Genomic DNA, 21,611 nt, shown 5'->3' with positions numbered 1-21,611 from the left:
GCCATCATCTTACCACACGTAACATTGGTCCTTTCCGGGACAGTGATTAACTCCTCGCTATTTATTTACTTCTTGATTATTTTTTTTTCTACCAGGCTGGCTTCTGCAGTCACACATTCATCTTTTCAAAAATATATTTTTGGCATGAAAGAATGGTGAGAATCTTTTTTTCCTTACTATGGTGCTCCTTTGCAATCTGTATCACAGCAGAGCACATAAATATAACTGTATAATCATATAATTCACAAACTGTGCAGATAGAAATGTTTCACGTCGTATATTTACAGTATGTATGTAACAGACACAGTGCTTCATGATGCTTTGAACTGACATAAGGGGATCCGAATGGGTTTTTTGGTTTGTTTAGGTTATAGGCAGAAGCATGTGCAAAGTAATATGAACGTTCTGTTGCCTTTTGCTCAGAAGTGGAGTTTGAGCATTGCAGCAGCTGCTAAACGTTACCCAAGACATTGGTGACATCCAATTCAGTGCTGTACATTGCCAAAAAAAAAACACGTCATATACATTCTGACACTGGTGCTATTTAAACACATCTGTGGTGCTTTATTTTTAAGTTAGATATTTCCTTGCTTCAGACAAAATGTAGCTCCACAATCCTGTACTGTACTGTAGGATGCTGTTTGGCCAGTCGGTCAACATTTGATCTGGGTCGGTTCATGTGTGTAGATGGTTCACTTTGACTGCTGTTGTTTCAGGGAATACACAGATCAGATAGGACTAACATTTTGATTGGCAAATTTGAAAGCAAGGAAATTGAATAGGACATTCATTTGAATGCACGTGTCATCATGATTTATCTTGGGATTGAGTTTGAAAAATTGTTCTTCATCATTTTGGTCTCACAGTGCTTCGATGTCATGTATTGGTGGTTGCAAATAGTATCCACACATTGTGTTCGGTGCTGAGTGAACAGATATGCTCACCATGACTTTTGATACGGTATTCATCTTAGACATTCAGATCCCTTCCAAGTCTTTCTATCAGGTCAGGTTAACATACTAACTCCTCCTGCAGGTGCCCTTTTATTGTACAGTTTAAGCAACATGATGACAGGAGGGAGTGAAACTCCGACTTTTACTCACCTTCTAGTAGAGATGGTCCGATACCACTTTTTGCTTCCAGATACCGATTCCGATACCTGAACTGACGTATCGGTCGATACCGAGTGCTGATCCGATACCGGTTCATAAATTTTATTATGTTTTGACAGCTGTATACTACCATCCCTGTATGGATGTGATATGATTGCTATCTTTGTTATACGGTCTGGCTCGGGTTAAACCTTTTGTGAAACATGAACAGACACAAACAATGAACGCCACAGAACTTTCTCTTACTATCCAGTTTCACAGTCAGTCATAACGGAAAAAGAACATAAATAAACTACTTTAAAGTAGATTTTCTTTGTGGCTAAATTACGTGGTATCGCAATTACCATAATTTTAGGCGGTATCGGAGGCTTTTCCGACACGGTTATTGGTATCGGAACATCTCTTACCTTCAAGTCATTAGGACTCGTTCTGCAACCGAGCTACTCCAAAAGCCACCACTAGATGGAGGTTGTTGCTTATACAGGACCTGTATTGTTAATATGTTTGAAGACCGGAGAAAGCATTGAAATATTGTCTTATAAAGATGCTGTTTAATACTAGTTAACACTCTTTGGAGCCTCTATACATGAAAACTGTATCTTTATGTACAAGTTACATGACACTGATTATCTCTTCTTTTTGTTTCATCAAAAAATGCAATACAAGTGGAAGAAGAACAAACTGAAGTTGTCTCCTATTAATTGTTCGGTCTTCCTGAGACGTGTAGAACTGAGTTACAGACTTCATTTTTTAATGGGGTTTTTGTTATCATGACCCTCTGGAGAACTACAAAAACGTGTGAGTGTGTTCACTGTTAGTTACAGGTGTAGACAACTCAGTACCTCAACATGTCTCTACATGGAAATATTTAGTCCAGATATGTACTGTAACTATTCACTTTTTTTTATGTTCACCATCTCTGAGAAGTCAGTACTCATGATGCTTTTTATATGTGTTGGCACAAACACTAACAAGAATGTATGGCTATTGTAATTCCTGCTCACTCCCACTCTTCCTAAAATTGAAGCTTTTAAAGCAAACTGTCAGTTTTTTGTATTTCAAATGTCTTGGTATGCTTGTTGTAGTTGTATATTCATAATGGTGTATATTACATCAGTTTTTATTTATTAAAATGTTTAAATTTTCTAAGATGACTTTTCATGTTATTGAGCAAAGTGGTATCATTTGATGCACATTGTTTAGATATAGAGGTCTTTCTCTGCATTGTGTTAAAGGGCCATATCAGTGTTTTTTAAGTATTTCCCCTACTGTTTCAGGCCGCTATTGATCTCCATTCATTTGATTTCTCTAAAAATAAAAAATAAATTAGCAGTCTGCATTGCCTCTTAGGACTAATCAGCATCAACCTATACATTATTATACAGACCAATGGATATGTATCAATTGGAAGGTAAAATACAAAATAGGAAGAGTACATATCTAAAACAAAGCATCAAGTTCTGCAAAGTTGTGTGATGAATGTGATTTAGAGTAAATGTGACAAAGCATTTAAAACCACTGGTATGGTCCTCAAAGCAATCAGCATCAACATTTGATTAGTGAAAAATGAGAAATGAGAACAAAAGTCAGCTCCTAGTATTGTTATGATTACATGGATTTCTGACTTTTCTTCCGGCGCCATCATCAGGTCATCATCATCAAATACCTGCAAAACCCAAGACATTCCCATGAGCCTCAGCTGTACTTTGTGTTGAGTGCCTGGTGAACAATAAGCATGTTGCCATTGTCACTGTAAGCATGTTAGCATGCTGACATTAGCATTTAGCTCACAGAACAGCTGTTCATAACGTCAGCCTCTCAGAGCCACTGGCTGTTGTTTTTAACTTGGAGTGGTATCATACTGGTATCAAAGGTAAACGTTTAGCTGCTTATTATAAAGAAGAAATGCATACATTTCATCATTGAAATATGAATTATTCAGAAGTGTAAATTGTACACTATGTAGGCTACTCAATGTTTTTGTACAGTACAGTCAGCTTTCACAGAGTTACTATAAAAAAAGAGCATAACTAGGTAATGTGGGCCCCCTAAAAAATATCCAATGATGCCTGTCTTTCACTAAAATAATATACTGGAATATCCACAGGGGCCTTTTGGCATGGTATGATATTCTGGCTCACAGGCATGACTTACTGAGAGACTTCAATGCAGCGGAGTTGTTATAGTTATGTATCATACCTGTGCTTTACCTACTATGGCAAGCCAAATTACATAGGCCAACACAAACATAGGCTGCAGTTAAAATGCCTATACATCCTTTAAGACCATGAACACAGTGATTTAAGCCATATGATATTGTGATAGAAAAGTCTCACATAGCACTATGTAGTTATCATGAGACTATAGTGGTAAATGACACACCTCTAATCTGTTTGGGCTGAACTGATCTGACCCAGTTACCTCTTAAATATATTTGTATTGAACATGGTGTTTTGGCACCCTTTTCTTTTATTATTATTATTATTATTATTATTATTATTATTATTTATGTATTATTATTTATTCTTTTAGACTCCCTACAATATGTGGGTATACCTGCATTAATGGACACTGACATCAAAACCCCTGTGTAAATGTTCACTTTATCCTTACATTCATTCAACCTTTTTTTATGCTCAAGAAATCATTTAGGGGTGGCCCTCATTAACAATGAGACAAATTACAAAGACAACAACAAAACAACATCAAAACATGAATTTGAATTGGTTCCAAAGGAATGAATTAAATTATAATTTTCTGTGGAATATCCTTGGAAGAAGGTCTTTTTGAGACTTTGAGACTTATATATATATATATATATATATATATATGTACAAACTTGAAAATGGCCCATTAGGTTAAACATTAAGTAGGTTAAGTCAATTCGTGTAGTAATATATTTCACATAACATTAACGCCACCTGTTATTTATCTGTGGAAAGGGCCTGAATGAATTATGTGTTTTTGTGTATTTTCATCTGTACTTTATTTATGTTTTTGATTACAAACCAGGTAAAGTGTACGGTAAGAATATATATATATATATATATATATATATATATATATATATATATATATATATATATAAAACAACGTGCACTGTTAGTACATAATGTTGGTACAATGTAGATTGTTCAACACAGCAGACCAGCGGCTCCTACTCTCGCGAGATCTGCGGTTGCTTAGCAACTGACGTCAACAGCTCGATTGATGTAGCTAACTAACACCAGTACAACTCTAACTGTAGCTAAGGATTCACGAATTGTATACTGACTTTTCCATTCATATAATGGAGGTAAGTGCTCTTCTTAACTTTACGTTTAGCTATGCTCATTGAGTATTAACGTAACGTAAACATTTATTTTTTAACATAAATGGTTAGCTAAGTGTCGCAAGGAATTGTCAACACAATTAAAGTTAATGTAACGTTAAATTTCGCTAATATGACGTATATTAGACCGCGTGGAAAGTGAACTATTAGCATGTTTGCTAACGTTAATTTCACCACCTTGTCTGTATTAACTTAGCTAAACCTACTGTAAGTCAAATGTTCAAATACAAAGTACTAACTTGAAAATGGCCCATTAGATTAAACATTAAGTAGGTTAGCTAAGTAAATTCGTGTAATAATATATTTCACATAACATTAACGTTACCTGTTATTTGTCTGTGGAAATGGCCTTTTCATAAGGACAGAAAAGGAGGCGGTGTTCTGACGGTACTTACTGCCTTGTCTAAAAATGAATTATGTGTTTTTGTGTATTTTCGTCTGTACTTTATTTATGTTTTTGATTACAAACCGGGTAAAGTGTACGGTAAGAATGTGGGGAGCATATTTTGATACTCTGTTATAATATATTTAGAGGTAGGGATAGCATAAACAATGCTCCTACGCATGTGCAGAAGCACATTTCGATAGAAAGCACATATGGACAGAAGACAGGTGTTGTGCCAAAAAGTGGTGGCAGTCTTTCCCTTGTAACTGAAAGGTTGTTTCTGCCTCAAAATGACTTGATTGTATTTATAGCTGACAGGTTATGCACCCACAACTTTTTACCTGTCGAAATACCTTTTTAAATGAGCAATAGGCCTACAACCCATGAAATGCGCTTTTGCGCTTGCTTAAAATTGATTGCAGTCTCTACCTGGAAGGTTGTTTCTGCCTCATAATGACTTGATTTAATGCATGAGGGTTATATCTGACAGATCATAGCTCACCCAGAACTTCTTACCTGTTGAAATACATATAAAAGGCTCATTCTGACTCCCAACCTTCACACATGTTCACATACAGTCTGTGTGGCTCTGCTGTGTTTCCAGGAGACAAGGCCGGTAGGAGAGGACATGTTTGAGTCCTTGGAAGAGTTCCACATGGTCCTCAATGAGCTGGCAGGGGACAAGAGCATGGACAAGGTCCGGGTGGAGTACGAGAAGCTCATCCTTGCACTGAAGAAGTCCCGAGAGAATGAGAAGAGGCTCATGTCCAAATGCAGGGAGCTGAATGCGGAAGTTGTGTCCACCTCAACTAAAGTGGCAGCTGCCCTGAAACTGTCCCAGGATGATGAGACAACCATAACTTCACTAAAGAGGGTATACTGCCAGAACATGAGGGGCTACAGCAGGGGCGTCAAACTCTGTTTCACTAAGGGCCACACTGGAAAATGAGAATCACATCAAGGGCTATTGCTTTTATTTAACCAAAAAAACTCAAATAACTTTGACTGTATTATTGCATGTGTCATACAGTCTTCTCACTTACAGTTTGGTCGACATAAAGCCCTTAAAAAAGTCAGCAATAGAATTTAGCAAATCAAGCAGATCAAAGATTTTTTTTAAAGTAGGCTACCACACAGCCGCCTCACAGCAACCTGTTTCACAGCCTGAATATGAAAACTCTTTGCTTCTGGGGAAATTTCTGAGTCTCAAAGTCAGCAAATCTGCCAAAGTGTCTCGTGATTGCAGTTTGAAAAACAGTTTCCCGTCTTTTTGGTTTGCCAGCCAGATCAAAATTTGTGAGGGGCCATATTTGGCACGCGGGCCTTGAGTTTGACACCTGGTGGGGCCACAGTATTGTGTCGCGTTATTTCTTTTTTGTTTGTTTATAAAGGTTTTGACATGATTTCAAACATGGAGGTTATGTTACACATATTTTGTGAAATAAATGACCAGAAATCCAAGCTGATGCAGTATATGGTGTTTAGTATAGACAGTTGTATTTTATTATATAATTTCATTTGGGTGACTTTTTTATCATTTTTCTCCTCTGGACTCCTCAGATTCTATTAACTCTACAATAGTTTGCTCAAATGTTCCTTTGCCTACACTGTAGGAGCTGGACAAAGCTTGGAAAATGGTTGATGCTGCACATGATAAAGAGAAGAGGGACAAAGAGGCCATCAGGATTTTAAAAGAAGAAGTTGCCAACCTAATAAAAATGGCTGAACAACAAACTGGCTTCTCTGCGGACCAAGAGCAGAGGTGACCCATTTGTCACCATCACCCGTGCTCTCAGTCATTTATTGTGTTGGAAAACTGGATGGAACCATCTGTAATCTGTTTCTTTTCAGTGATCTACTAAAAATGAATCAGGAGTTGACTAAAGAGCGGGATGATCTGCTGACAACCGTGGAGTCTCTGAGAGAGAAACTAAACAAGGCCATCGCCACCCAGCAGGAGATAGAGGCCCAGCGAGATAGTGCCTCAGAAAATATTTCTCAGGTAAATAAGTGGCAAATTCTTATAGACAGTCGGATGTCCTGTAATGTACTTCTGATTAGATTTTCACATCAGTGGTAGAGACACAATAAGTTTCTGTAACTCCGGATTAAAATTTTGTTAGGAGGCTTTTATTCATGGGAAGATTGCTAATACTGCCTGAGCAGCAGCAAAACAGAGATGTACTGTAGAAGGAAATTGGATTTGTGTATACAGTATATTTAGAACTGTAACAATTCCAAATTTTGCTGTACAATTAATTGTCTCCGAAATAATTGCAATCTGTTTCAGTCAAATTAAAACACTATTCATTTATGTATTACTTTTTCTAACAAATTAAAGTTTAGAATGAATCCCAGAACAGATATGTTAGTTATATCTCTGTTATGTGACCCAGATATTGTAGTAACACAGGTACACAGCCTATGAAGTAAGCCACGCCTCTTTATTATCATAAAACATTTTCTTAAATGAACATACAATACACAAACACGATAAGACTTATGTAATAATTGTGACAGGCCTATATATATTATATAGTTATATATATTATAGTAGCGTTACTTATGTTTTACAATATTCTTTTTCCACATCAATATGTCTGCAGATGACCATATGTAGGAGGAATAGACATTGCTTTGCTGAAGCCATTGGGGATGCTCACAAATAAAACTCTGTTCAATCTAGCTCTGATGCCAACTTGTTGCTGCTCTGTGTGTCTAAATCCAGCTCCAGCAGGAGCTCCAGGTCCAACAGAATGAGATTTCACGTGAGATGAGGTTGAAGGAAAAGCTGGATAAGGAGGTGAAGCAGCTGCACGTCGACATGGAGGCCAGGATGGGGGAAATGAAAGCTGTGAATGTGCAGGCCCAGAGGGCCAAGGAGGAGCAGCAGAGACTGGAGCAGCAGCTCAAAGAGATAAAGGTCAAGCATAAAGCATATTCTTTAAACCTACCATTATAATATTTATCATCGTCTTTCAAATTATAGATCCTTACTCTTTATAATAACTACACACTATGACGCATTAGTTAAGGATCAGTAAATACTTCATTCATCATTCATGAAGCATTGTTCACACATTATTAAACATTAGTATGTAATTCATCAACACAGTTTTACATGTTTTATGCTTGATTAATAACCTCTAACTATTACCATACTTTATGATTAATGGATTCACCATTTCTAAATTAAGTATTACATCATTTTAAAACCAGTTATTTACGAATGGTTAATGGCTCACAAGATTTTAGAAAGTGCCCTTTAATCTTATTTATAAATGCTTTGTGAGCCATAGATAGTCCCCACTTTAGATGATCTCACAACGGTATGAGTAAATGCTTTCTAACTACCTGAATTAATCATGAATTGCAGTATTGATAAGTGTTTATAAAACATATATTAACACACAGACTGACCATTAGTGCATGTCTAAATCATTATATGTGTAAATGCATGCATACACGTACATCTAAATAGTTTGGTAATCACACTTACTCACACTTTCTTAATGATCTTGTGAACCATTGACAACCCGTAAATAGCTGTTGTGTAATTTATTTTAAACCTAATTTAGAAATGGTGAATCCATCATTCAAAAAGTATGAAAATACAATCATTAAACACATTATAGATGAGCTTATTAATCAAGAATAAAACATGTATAACTGTGTTTATGAATACCATAACAATGTGTAATAATTTAGGAACAATGCTTTATAAATGATTAATTAAGTTTAAGTAATGGTTCATAGTGTGTAGTTATCAGTGTTGGGCAAGTTACTTCCAACATGTAATACATTATAGATTACTAGTTACTGTCATTTGAGAGTAATTAGTTATATTACAATATAACTGTCTCTGAATTGTAATGCTTTACACTACTCTTGCGTTACTTTTGAGTTACTTTCACCACCAAAATAACAGCAGAAGAATGACTTGGCAGCTAGCTTGTGAATTACACCACGGGATCAATAAAGTCTCATCTTTATCCACTTTAATACATCATAGTTTATTCATAATATTTTGTACAATGAATGTGAATATGCAAAGTAACTAAAGCTATAAAATAGAGAGGTAAAATGTACAATAGGCAAGTAGGAGAAAATGAAAATACTCAAAAAAATACTAAAAGTACCTTACAATTATATTGAAGTACGATATAGTTACTTTCCATATATATATATATATACACACAAACATATGTATACAGTACATACATATATAATATAATATAATGACATGTGACACCTGGATCCCTTCCCTGACTGTGACAGATCTTGAATGAGCGATCCACCAAGGACCTGGAGCAGATGCAAGTGAAGAACAACAAGCTGCTGCAGGAGTGTGAGCAGCTCTCATCAGTCAAAGAACATCTCTCTTTGGAAAATCAGCAGAAAACAAATGAGCTCAAGGTACACATTGGTCCACTGACACACACACACACACACACACACACACACTAGGGCTGCACAATATATCGTTTTGTTATCGTCATCGCAATGTCACCCGGTGCAATAAACACAACGTGAAAGGATGCAACATATTGCGAAAGACAGTCTTTGTGTTAGTTGAAAGTTAAAGTCATTTTTTTTAACTGTTGCCTTTTATATTCAATTCAGTGTTCAATTTGTTCCATGAAAGAATGTCGGAAATGATTTCCTTTCATTCAACAAGCAAAACGTGTTTTAGCAGAATACTGAGAGCAGCAGAAAGGCAGAACTGAGCACACGTTAATATTGTGTTGTGTATGTTAGCAGTGTGTCATGCATGGCTTTGAATGTGAATGGGACAGAGAGAGAGTGGCCAAGTAACAGATAACTGATAATGAGTTCACACTCTTAATGTAAAAACCCTACTGGAAGTCACCCAACATGGAAATATGAAAGCATACGTTTGTTCTTTCAGAGCTCATCCTTAATAGGCAGCTTGCTATGGCAAGTATCTTATTTGGAGAAAAGGTTGCAGGAATATTTCTTTTTATCTTTTGAGCCATTTTTATAATACTTTACTTTTGAAAAACCTCCTCCCACAAAACCTGCATCAACATTGTTACACTGAAGGAGTACAGTGAGAAAAAGCTGTTGGGTTTCACTCATTCTGAGTTTTACTGCACCCATATTTCTTACTACGATACCATACATGCTTGCCACACAGTAACATTCATGCTTAGTGAAAACCTGCATTTACTCACTCCTCTTTGATCTTTCATAGGCCGCATACAGTATATAGCTGAAGTTGGCCAGTCCTGAAAGTGATATTATTTAACATGCAGAAGAGAGAAGAGGTAAAGCTGTGCAGGCATTACGCGGTTAACATTCCATTTTCTTCTCTTATTTATCAACTCTAAATGGAAGTCATGGGACTTGCATTGTTCTCAGTAATGTCTCAGATCTACAGTGGTGGAGGATACCTGATAATGGATGATGTGGTTCTGTCCTATTGAACCACAAGGGGGCACTGCTCCGACAGTACATCATGTAATGAGCCAGTCAGAAACAGGTGTACTGTGTTCTGAACTGTATCAGACAGAAAGAAGAGAAAAAGGGTTATTCTTTTTGTCTTAAGTACTTCAAATAGTTATGTGAGGGCTGTGGTCATAGAGACAGACCACATTTGACTCATAGCCCTCTCCACTCTCCTGTTTACTCCTCGCTACTTTGGTGAATACTTCACACAACTCCGCCCTTCCCGCCTGTCAGATGAGAGAAGAGGAGGTGAATCAGATGCGTCAGGAGATTGCCAAACAGACAAAGATGAGAGAAGCCATCCAGAAGAAGTTCCACCAGATGGAGGATCAGAAAGCTGATGTGGATGTGCAGAGGGAGACGCTGAAAGCTCAGATCGCCGGTCTGGAGAAAGGTACGGGAGCTTGCCATGCTTAATCAGACACACACATACACTTGGCGAGTTCCATGAACCATCATCCTCTCTACAGTATGTTGCCCAGTCTTTCTAGCCATCAGTGCTGCCCTGTCTTGGTCCCTGTGAGCTCATCAGCCTCAAGCTTAAATAAGTTCTAAAGTCTGACATGAGATAATGAAACCTAAACGTTCATCCTACAAGAGTACAAGATGAGCACATGAAAATATGTCTATCTTCCCTACATAAATGCAGATTTGTCCACACGCAAACACAATCCAAATCCATATAAGTCACTGTGGTAAGTAACCCACATATGCATCCACCGATGCATTCAGATATGCATGCATGTGCACATGCTCAAAAAAAGCCCCTGCATTTACAATACAATACAAAACAATATATTACAAATGATTCCCAAAACACATAGACACAAGTATATATGCATGTGTGCATGTCCTGTACATCCGGAGGCCTTGGAAGAAAGGAACAACTAGAAGAGTGGAAAGAGACAACAACAAAGGTAAACAATATATCAATAGAACTAACTTTTTAGTAGTATTTTTATAGTATCAGTGTTATAACTTGAATTTGTCTGGAGGAAGTATGAGAGCCTATCTCTTGGAGCTGAAATAGCAGTTGCTGATCCTGTTTCTTAACACTAACATCTACTGTAGTTCTCTAAATGCTATAATCAGAGTGGAAGTTGAGATGGAAGGGCTTAAAATGCATACATACATTACATTAACAAAGGTCTCAGGGGTGATGGATAGAGTCGGGGACTGGCAGGGTGGTCAACAGCTGTATGTGGTAATTAAGAGGAAAACAAGCAGTGACCATTTCTAATCACAGCCCATATATTTGTTTCTGTATGCACTGACACAGTGATGTTTTTTTATTTTTAGATTTTCTTGTATTTATAGAGTCTCACACCTGCAGCCTAGTCTGATAAGTCTCTGATATTTCTTGGCATTTTCTTGTTTCTCTTTTACAATTCTTGTATGTACTTCATTTTGTTCTATATTCTGCACTGTGAGCATTTTCATTGAGATAGCTCTTATTCTTAGCAGACTTCACTAAAGCCTTAAGACCTGCTAAATTACTTAAAAATGACATAGTGGCACGCTCATGAAAGAGAACTAGTTCAGAGATCTTCAACAGGGGGTCCTCAGAGTTGCTGCAGGGGGGGCGGGCACCAAATTATGGTTTGATAGTTTGATAGTAGTTGATAGTTGATAAAAAAAAAAATATATATATATATATATATATATACATTAACATGAATCAAACATATTATTTGAAAAGATAAATCTTTTTTAAATTTACACAACATTGATGATAGGCCTGTAGGTAAGGTAGCCATCCACAGATACAGTTAAGCTTAAGGATTCACTGTTCCACATTTAACATATGAAATATATGAATATGTCAATAAATTATTATTTTAATAGCTTATTATTGTTTTTACTATAAAAAGGTATATCTGAAGGATTTAGGCTGCCCTATATTGTAGGCCCAGTTTATTATGCAGCTCAATTTTATACATTATACTGTATATAGTAGCCTAAGCCTGCTCCGTCTCTTTTTCAGCTGAGGGGTCCTTGTTCTACAAACGTTGAAGACCCCTGAAACAGTTAATATGAAAATATCCAACACTATTGGCTTTGGCCATCAATACAAACTGTCCTCATCTTTCTCCCTCCACAGATCTTGAATCTTCCCAAAAGCAAGTTGAAACTGACAGGAAAGCCATAGAAGAGCTTATCCGAGAGAGAGACATCTTAAATAAGGTATGCGTTGTAGTGTACCTCAGGTTCTTGCTAACGGAGGACGTTGTGTGATGCACAATATTATGTCATTAAAATGTTCATGGACAGTGGAGCAGTGACACACAGAGTATTTCTCATTACATTACATGTCATTTAGCTGACCCTTTTATCCAAAGCGACTTACAATTGCTATGTCAGAGGTTGCACGCCTCTGGAGCAACCAGGGGTTAAGTGTCTTGCTCAGGGACACATTGGTTGATGTATCACAGTGGGAATTGAACCCAGATCTCACACACCAAAGACATGTGTTATATCCACTGCGCCATCACCACCACACATTTCTCCTGTTATCTATAGTTTTCCTCATCATTTACTCATGCTTATACATTTGTGTGTATGATCCCATTCAATAGAACATGATCAAAGCTGCACTGTCAACGGAGAAACAGCAGAACATTGTGAAGCTCCTGGAGCAGGACAAGAAGACCTTGGAACACGAGATCAGTGGCTACCGCCATGAGGCCCAGAAGCAGCGCAAGATCATCCAACAGCTGGAGAAAGAACGGGACCGCTACATCAACGAGACCAGCAACCTCATGCAGAAGGCAAGTTATGCAGAAAAGCTAGCTTATTGCATTTCATCATTTGGATTATTTTTTAATATTACACAAAGCTATTTCTTATCACAAGGTTGGGAAAGCTGCCATCAACCTTAGCATGTCTGAAGGGAACAGCAAGGCAGTCTTGAAGAAAATATTAAAAAGCCTTTATTGATGCGGCTAATGCATAGCAAAAGGTAAACAATACGCACCAATGCGTTGCGGCACACAGGCCTTCTTCAGGGTGACTAACCAGAAGTGATACAAACAGGAAATATATAGAACAAAGACCGGAAGTGTCATCATACTTAAAACCATAGGAAAATAGAGAATGAATCAGAATAAAGTCCCAAAGTGCTAAATAATAGTGGAAAAATAATTTAAAAAAATATAACTTAGTAGAAACATTAACTGTATGAACAATATCCATTAACAGAAACCAAAAAACAAATTTGCTCTGTTCCACAGGTGCAACAGAAAGTGAATGACGTTGAAGTGCGAGAGACGGAGATATTTGATTGGAGGAAGAAGGTCACTGAGGCAGAGTGCCAGCTCAAACAGCAAGAAAACCTGCTGGAGTCTGTTGTGTCTGAAAGGAACCTCTACAGCAAAAACCTCATCGAGGCTCAGGTACCAAAGCACAGCTGTTCGCAGGAGGTAGAGCACATCATCCACTAATCACAGGGTTAGTGTTTGATCCCTGGCTCCTCCTGTCCACATGTCAAAGTGACAAAGACTCCCAATGGGCAGGCCAAAGCCTTGCACGTGAGCTCGGTGACCATCAGTGTGATTTTGAATGAAGGCCAATTGTAAAGCATTACCCCGTTAAGGTAGAAAAATGTGTAGCCCATTTACTGCAGTCTGTCTATTTGCCATCTTTAATTTGTTAGTTAATTATCCTGTTAAGGAGTCAATCAGCTAGTTTATATTCTGTATTTCCCAGTGTGAAAAGATGGCTGAGGCTAAATATGCCCACATTTTTCCAGTGGTAAACCTGGGCTGACAGGGCGTTGCTAGACATAAAGCTCTACTGGGGCCCCCCAAGAAAAGTCTGCTATATGCTGTGCTATACATACTGCCATTGCTTGGCCCACTAGTACTGCCATTTCTATTCTGCTGCTGAAATTGAAATAACTGGGCTTATTCTGCAATAATAATAATGAACCCAAAAGGCAATAACAAACATATACGAAATGCACTATATGATGCAAGGAAAATATCTCCAAGAGGGAAAGCCATTTCTGACACGTGCCCCAGTAAAACGGCTCTAGCGATTCCTATGGCTGACAGGCTAGGCAGCTTTTTCACAACTTCTATTAACTTTTCAACTACTGGTTGCATTTTTTATTCTATATGTACAGTATATAATATATTGTTCCATATAATTATCTTTTTTTCTACCTTCCATTCTTCCTTTCCTTCCTTCCATGGTCTGCCTCTCTGCCTCAGGAAGAGATTTCAGAGATGAAGAGGAAGATGAAGACCATGAACAACCAGGTCACCCGACTGAGAGATGAGATCACTGGAAAGGAGCTTGCCATCGCCAAGGATCAGCAGGAACACAAGCGTTTGGAGAAGGATAACGAGGCTCTCAAGGTAATGCAGCCTGCCTCATTGCTTCATAGTGGGGTGTGGTTTTGAGTTCCTCATCAACATTTAAATTGCGCTTGGACAAAAACCTTGGCCAAATGAATACATGTTAATGTCAATTTGCCCCCTTGTATTAATTATATATGAATTAAGTATATTTTATTTGTTGAAATAAAGTGAAGTAGCACTGGGAACTATTGACCAACTTCCAAAGCTAAATATAGCCATTAACCATGAGTGGTTTTCACTTTTTAGGGCTATCTTCACTGTACATTGCCAGAACCTTTTATGCCTAATCTGTATACATGTGTGCATCCATCTCTGTGTCCTACAGGGGGAGCTGCAGTTGATGAAGCTCCAGCTTGAAGAAACAAAGCAGAGTGTTGACGGCCAGAAAGCAGAACAGCAAAAACTGCAGAAGATTATAGCCGACGCTGACGCTGAGCAGGTCCAACAGAAGAAACAACTTGAACAGGTAAAGAAAGAGAAGGAGATAGACAAGAAGAACTAGAGAAGGAGAATGACAAACAGAGACTTGCAGTGTTGGGCAAGTTACTTCCAAAATGTAATACATTATAGATTACTAGTTACTGCCATTTGAGAGTAATTAGTTATATTACAATATAACTGTCTTTGAATTGTAATGCTTTACACTACTTTTGCATTACTTTTGAGTTACTTTCACCAAAATAACAGTGGAAGAATGACTTGGCAGGTAGCTTGTGAATTTCACCACGGTATCAATAAAGTCTCATCTTTATCCACTTTAATACATTATTAAGGGTTAAAATGCGTTGTAACTCGCATTACTGAGATTGTAACGGGTATAATATTACCAAAATGTTATTAGTAATGCGTTATATTACTGCCTTACAGCAAAAAGGAATACATTACTGTAATTGCGTTACTTTTGTAACGCGTTACTCCACTGGAGACTTGTATCTGATTATTTGTTGGCAAAACTTCTCCCTAGGTGATCAGAGAGCGAGACAACCTGGGCAAACAGCTGCTGCACCGCAATGATGAGCGTGCGCTGCTGTATGAGAAGATCAGGATCCAGCAATCAATCCTGAGCAAGGGGGACTTCCACTACAACCAGCGAATGGATGACATCCGCCTGCTCAAGCTGGAGATCAAGAGGCTCCAGCGCAAGAAGAGCATCCTGGACAAGACTGTGCCCAACACAGAGGACCTGAGGTAAAAGAGAAAGAGAGAGAGCAGGGCCTGAGCAGGATAAAGAGAAAATGAAGTGGACTATAAACAAAGACAGTCAGTGTTGAAGTGCTCTAAGAGAAGAATTTGGAGTAGAGGAGGACAGGATGGAGAAAGAATGAGGTGACCCACAAAGAGCAGTGTTTAGAGTAGAAGCATACCATTCAAAGAAAGATAGAGCAAGTTGGAGAGAGATCCAGAGTCAGAGGTAGGAATGACTTCCTTTTAACTTTCAATATCATAGGAAACTTTTCTATTACAACTGCAGCATTTTCAAAATAAAGCTTTCAGTACCTTTCAATACCTTTAAGATTCCACTCAACATGTCACTTCATTGCTTAATTTCCTTAATTTTATTATTTATTTTCCAATAAAGCTTATCATTTTGCATTATGATTGTTACCTAACCAGGCAAAGGATAAGAAGCTGTTATTGCTTATATTTCCTTATGTCTGTTTTTCTACATCTGATTAAAATGACCTTCCGGTGAACTATGGGGCAAATTTACTGTATTAATTGTTCACATAATGTTGTATGTGAGAACTGTGCGAAATAACATTGAGTTGTCGTGTCGCAGGCGAGAGCTGTTTCACTTGCAGAGGGAGCTGCTCAGAGAGAGGACGAGGAACAGTGTCCTCGAGGAGCAGCTGAAGCCCATAAATATTCATCGATGGAGGCGACTGGAGGTGAAGCACTCTTTTAATAGTGTCTGTGTGGATTAGCTTGAAGCCATCACAACCCTAAACCGTATCTATTTTTCTCTGCCTCACAGTGACATGAATGTTTTTATTCCTAGTTTATGGAGCCACTCACACCCTTCAAGCATTTTTTCAAAGAGGAAAAGATCTGTCCATTAACATTTTGTAAATGACTCTCCCCTGCAGGGCAGTGACCCGGGCAAATACGAACTCATCCAGAAGATTCAGTCCTTACAAAAACGACTGATCGCCAAGACCCAAGAGCTTGAGGAGCATGAACTCCTATTACAGGTCAAAACTCTCTCCTCAGTGTGTACACACAAGTAATATTCCAAACCAACTAAACATTAGTACGTGAAAGTATATATTTGGGTCACAAATATGTATTAAAGAAATTAAAAAAAAGCTCAGTAATATCCTAAAACAACTGGCCACTGTAGTTTTCAGCAAACAAACTGGAAACAGGAGGAAAGTGCATTTGTTGGAGACTATTTTCAGTGGTGGATTAATACACATTTGGTGATCTAAAGAATATTTGGGGCAACAAGATGGTGTGTGTCGGATTGAGTCAAACTAAACAGTGTGTGTTCATGGTAATGTATAGGTAAATTGTATCGCATTAGAAAAGCTGGATGGATAAGGCAAAATTTGATAAAACTTCCTAAACTGTGCAAAACCATTTTTATGCTTGCTTGAGGTGTTTTTTTTCTTTTGTCGAGAAAGAGTTGATGCGTTAAATGGGATTCGAAAAGCCTTTGCCGAATAAATTCTGACGTAGCGAACATTTAACTCACAGGACTGATCAGCGGTTTCCTGCTGTCGGCGTATTCCAGGATATTCCCATAAGGTGTCTTTGTCTCCAAATACTAGCTGACATGAAAGAACAATTAAACGTCCTCTCTCTGTTTTTCTCTTGTAGATGCCAGGGTTAGACTTTTTTTTTGTCTCTGGTTAGCAACCTCTACTTCATCTGTTTACTGGAGCATTACAGCCATGTGTAGCCAATAGTGCCAACTTCTGACCAAACTAAGCTGTAACTGAGTTTATTCGCTCCAAAACCAGTTGATAGACACACGCCTAATTTGCATTTCTTTTTCGCGACATTTCAAAGCTTTGCTTAAAATTGGCTTGATAATTACAGTAAATGGAAACACAGCTAGTGTGGCTCATTCATGTGTTTGATAGTTTTTGGACAACAATGGAGCTCTATGGCACATATAAATAAGATATATCAGGTTTTGGATACACACACCATAATTGGAGAGGATAAATGCATTGTTGATGTTGATCTTTACATGGGATTAGTTAACAATAATACAAATATATCAGCCAAGTTAATTTTGTCAAGAATCACTCACTCACTCACTCACTCACTCACTCACTCACTCACTCATTCACTTACTCACTCACTCACTCACTCACTGTCTTTGCTTCCCCATCAAGGAAAAGGAGAAGCTGTATGTGGAGCTGAAGCACATTCTGGCCCGGCAGCCTGGTCCAGAGGCAGCTGAGCAGCTCCAGCAGTGCCAGTGGACCATCAGAGAGAGAACCAAAAAGCTCAAGGTTGTTTTTTTTGTTGTTGTATCCCACTCATCATTTTTGCTTATTTTTACTTTTTGACCCCATCAGAATCTGGTTTTTCTAAGTCAACTATCTCTTTCTCTGTCCCTCACAAGCCTGTCCTTTAAAAACTTGACTGTATAATATGTATTTGTTAAATCATTCCGTTAAAGTTTTGTTCAACAAAGGCCTTTGTCAGAATGTAAGCCTCAATATGTATTGATTGGATGAAGGCTTTTCATGAAATGTTGGAGGGTGGAATGGTTTTAATTATGAAGAACAAGTTGCCTAAATAAAGTATGTGCCAAACTTCATCAGATCTGTGTAGACTTTGATATAAAGACCTGTCAGTTGATACTGTGTCAGACAGTTCATTCAGTGACAGGTCAACTCACTATGTAACAGTCCATGTGTATCTAAAAACTTTTATTTTATAAATAACACACACATTATCATAACAGATGCAGCGTCTGATTTCAGGTCAAACATGGTACCTGTTTGCTTCTCTGCGTTCTGTGACTAAATGATGTTATTTTTCTCTGATTCCACAGGTGTTGATAGCAGAGCTGAGAATGCTGGACTCAAAGATGAATGAGTACAAAAGTGAGAACCAACGATTAGCTAATGAGCTAGCAAACATTAAGAAGAAGTACCTCAGCGAGAAAAAGCTTCACAGGTGAGATTGATCTTTTCTCTGCTTTACATCTTAACATTAATAATAATAATAATAATAATAATAATAATAATAATAATAATGATAATAGCTTGGATTTTTATAGTGCTTTTTTAAGTGACTCAAGGATGCTTTGCATAAAGGCAGAACAAGTAACAGAACATACAAAAGAAAGAAAAATATTTTAACACAGACTATTATTACAGAGTAAATTACCCCATTACAATTCCAGCTTGTTAACTCGGTCCAATGAATGGCTTTTACTTGAGGTCTCTCACAGACAGATTGAGCTTGGCAAGACTGCTTTTTCATTTGTTGCTCCACATTCCTGGAATGTGCCACAAAGCACCTTAAAATTGGTCTCTCCCCCGTCTATCAGTTAATTTAAAGCTTAGATAAATGACTTCTATGTATCTTCTTGTGTCTGTCTTACCTGATTGTTTAAACTTTTTATCTGTTGTAATTTAAATGTTATTGTCATTATTTCTATAATGTAATTTGCTGAAATGCATGCTGTGCACTCAGCCCAATTGAAAATAAGGGTCTCTCTCAATGGGCCCAGAGTTTTAAATAAAGGTTTGAAATGAAATGAAATGAAATGACATATTGATTTGTAAAAAGAAATCATAGTTTATTTTATGCAGGGAAAGGGAACCATTTATTGATGCTGTAGTTTTGTGTCTCACCAGTGAGCAGAGGACCAAGACCAAGGTGGAGCAGCTGGAACCCCTGCCCCAGCTGAGCAGCAAACCTCACTTCACTGGGGGGGGCTTCAGGATCGACAACCCTGTGAGAAGATAATGGCCTTTATGAGGGAATATTTTAGAAGCCATCTGACATTTTTAAAAAGATCTATTACCACATCACATGACATTATGTTTTCAAACACCCTGCATTTTACCATTTATCATCCTCTCTGAAAAAAAGACTTTTACAATGTAGATACGTAGTATTGAATTATGACTGCAATACTGATTATTTAATAGCACTGCTGCTATACACAAATGCTGCTAATTTCCATTGGGCAATCAGGAAGGAAATAGCTTTCACTCTATAATAAATCACGTTCTAGGATACATTTTTAATCAATATATATATATATATATCTTGAGCAACACATCAAGTCCCTATTATGTTCTTGTTCTGTCTAGCTTAGTATATTTTCAAAATAAGACTCTTTCACTATCAGTTATTCATAATTTTCTCTCATCCTGAGTAGATTACAGTAACTCTACATCACAATCCATGAGAGGTCAAGCAAAGAAGGAAACTGCAAACCATGTTTTTATCAGAATCTGAATCCGGTTTATTGCCAAGTACAGTAGGTTCTCACTATACAAGAATGGTGCATACAATAAAGATAGTAAGCGAAAATAAGTTGAAAAATAAATGCAAGTATGGCAAGAATTAAATAAAAATAAAATGGAGTATGCTTCCATGAATAAATAGTAGATGAAAATATACTATAACAAATATTTACAATATATCTGAATTAGAATTATTTAATTGAACTGAATGTATGTAGTTACCTTCTGTGCATGTATTAAATGTGTTTTCAGTCATGGTACTAACAGAATGTATAAATAGCCATCTTTAGCTTATGATTGGCTCTAAATGGGGGGAAGGGGGGCCTGACCAACCAATCGTTTTATGAAAAGTGCAAAAATTCAGTACACCTCCCTCACCTTTGAGGCACCTTACCATAGAAGAAAATGATTCAGCACATTGTGCTGTTAAAATATATATATCCAGCTACATGAAATATAACCATAAAATGACATGACAAAAACAATTATGGTTCTAGGTTCCCTCCCAACAAATCCCACGTGACTTTCAATATGCAGAGAGGAGTCACCATAGGAGGCACATACTGTATGCACCGTCTCATGCCCAGTTTACTGACCCAGTCAACTACTGAGGCTGCTCAAAGAGTAAAGGCAAGGTTTTATGCTGCTGTTTCCTTCTTGACTCTCACCACTGATAGATTGTGAATATATATGTTGAATTGTTGTTGAGAATAGCATTTCAGAGGCTGAAGGTTCCATTCATTATGTTTGACACCATACTATAAGGATTTGGACTAGAGTGCCATGGCTTGCTGTTGTCGCTCGTTTTAACCTTCCTCCTTTAGACGTTGGGCTGGCCGGTCACTTATGTGTTTTCAGTTGTATAGTAAAGTTTGTTTCTCTATTTTTATCGATGTGTAAAGCACTTTCAGAGAGGTGCTCTGTGAATAAACTTTCCTTTTTAAACAACAAGTGTATTCAAAATGTTGTTTGTTATAATGAAATACATCCAGTCTAAACCGCATACAAATGCTAATACAATTTAGATTAGGGATGTCCCGATCGGTGGAAAGTATCGGATCAGAGCTGACATGGTCATTTTTTAACTGATCAGGGATCTAGAGAAAAAAAACAGTGTGTATCGGCAGATATTTAATATTTTAAAAATCAGAAAAAGCTGATCGGGACATCCTTAATTTAGATATTTAGATAGTATTTAGGGGAAACCGGCAGTTCTCTGACTTACTGAAGAACTTTAATAATAGTTACAATCATTATGGAAGTAATGAGTCTATTAGCAGGCTGCTCTGAAAGAATTTGGAAAAAACAGGTTTAGTTAACAGACAAGCCATTTCTAAATAGTCATTTAAATCTTTCATTTGTTATTTATTTATTATTAATTATTTTAAGTATGGAGGAACCACTCAGACACTACCTAGAAAACAATATGTCCCATGACACTTCAGTGATGGAGCACTGCCAGGTATAATAATAGATGCTCATAATGATTTTTTGTTCCATTCAGAGCCATAG

The 21,611-nt window shown here is 37.5% G+C and overlaps 1 protein-coding gene across 1 annotated transcript; it reads left to right on the top strand.

Annotated features, from left to right (window-relative positions):
* The first annotated feature begins 4,245 nt into the window (after positions 1 to 4,245).
* On the top strand, positions 4,246 to 21,188 carry cfap58 (cilia and flagella associated protein 58). The gene is made up of 18 exons (XM_031311075.2): positions 4,246 to 4,407; positions 5,433 to 5,702; positions 6,442 to 6,590; positions 6,680 to 6,830; positions 7,557 to 7,751; positions 9,107 to 9,244; positions 10,532 to 10,691; positions 12,399 to 12,481; positions 12,874 to 13,065; positions 13,528 to 13,689; positions 14,509 to 14,655; positions 14,984 to 15,124; positions 15,623 to 15,846; positions 16,439 to 16,547; positions 16,746 to 16,850; positions 18,003 to 18,122; positions 18,671 to 18,795; positions 19,482 to 21,188. The coding sequence occupies exons 1-18, from the start codon at positions 4,402 to 4,404 to the stop codon at positions 19,591 to 19,593; spliced, it is 2,589 nt and encodes an 862-aa protein (XP_031166935.1). The 5' UTR covers positions 4,246 to 4,401; the 3' UTR covers positions 19,594 to 21,188.
* The last annotated feature ends 423 nt before the right edge of the window (positions 21,189 to 21,611 follow it).

This window comes from Sander lucioperca, chromosome 13 (genome assembly GCF_008315115.2).
Source record: "Sander lucioperca isolate FBNREF2018 chromosome 13, SLUC_FBN_1.2, whole genome shotgun sequence".
In the NCBI taxonomy this organism is placed as follows: Eukaryota; Metazoa; Chordata; class Actinopteri; order Perciformes; family Percidae; genus Sander; species Sander lucioperca.
Note: the sequence above shows the minus strand (reverse complement) of the source record. Positions and strands in the feature narration are given on the sequence as shown.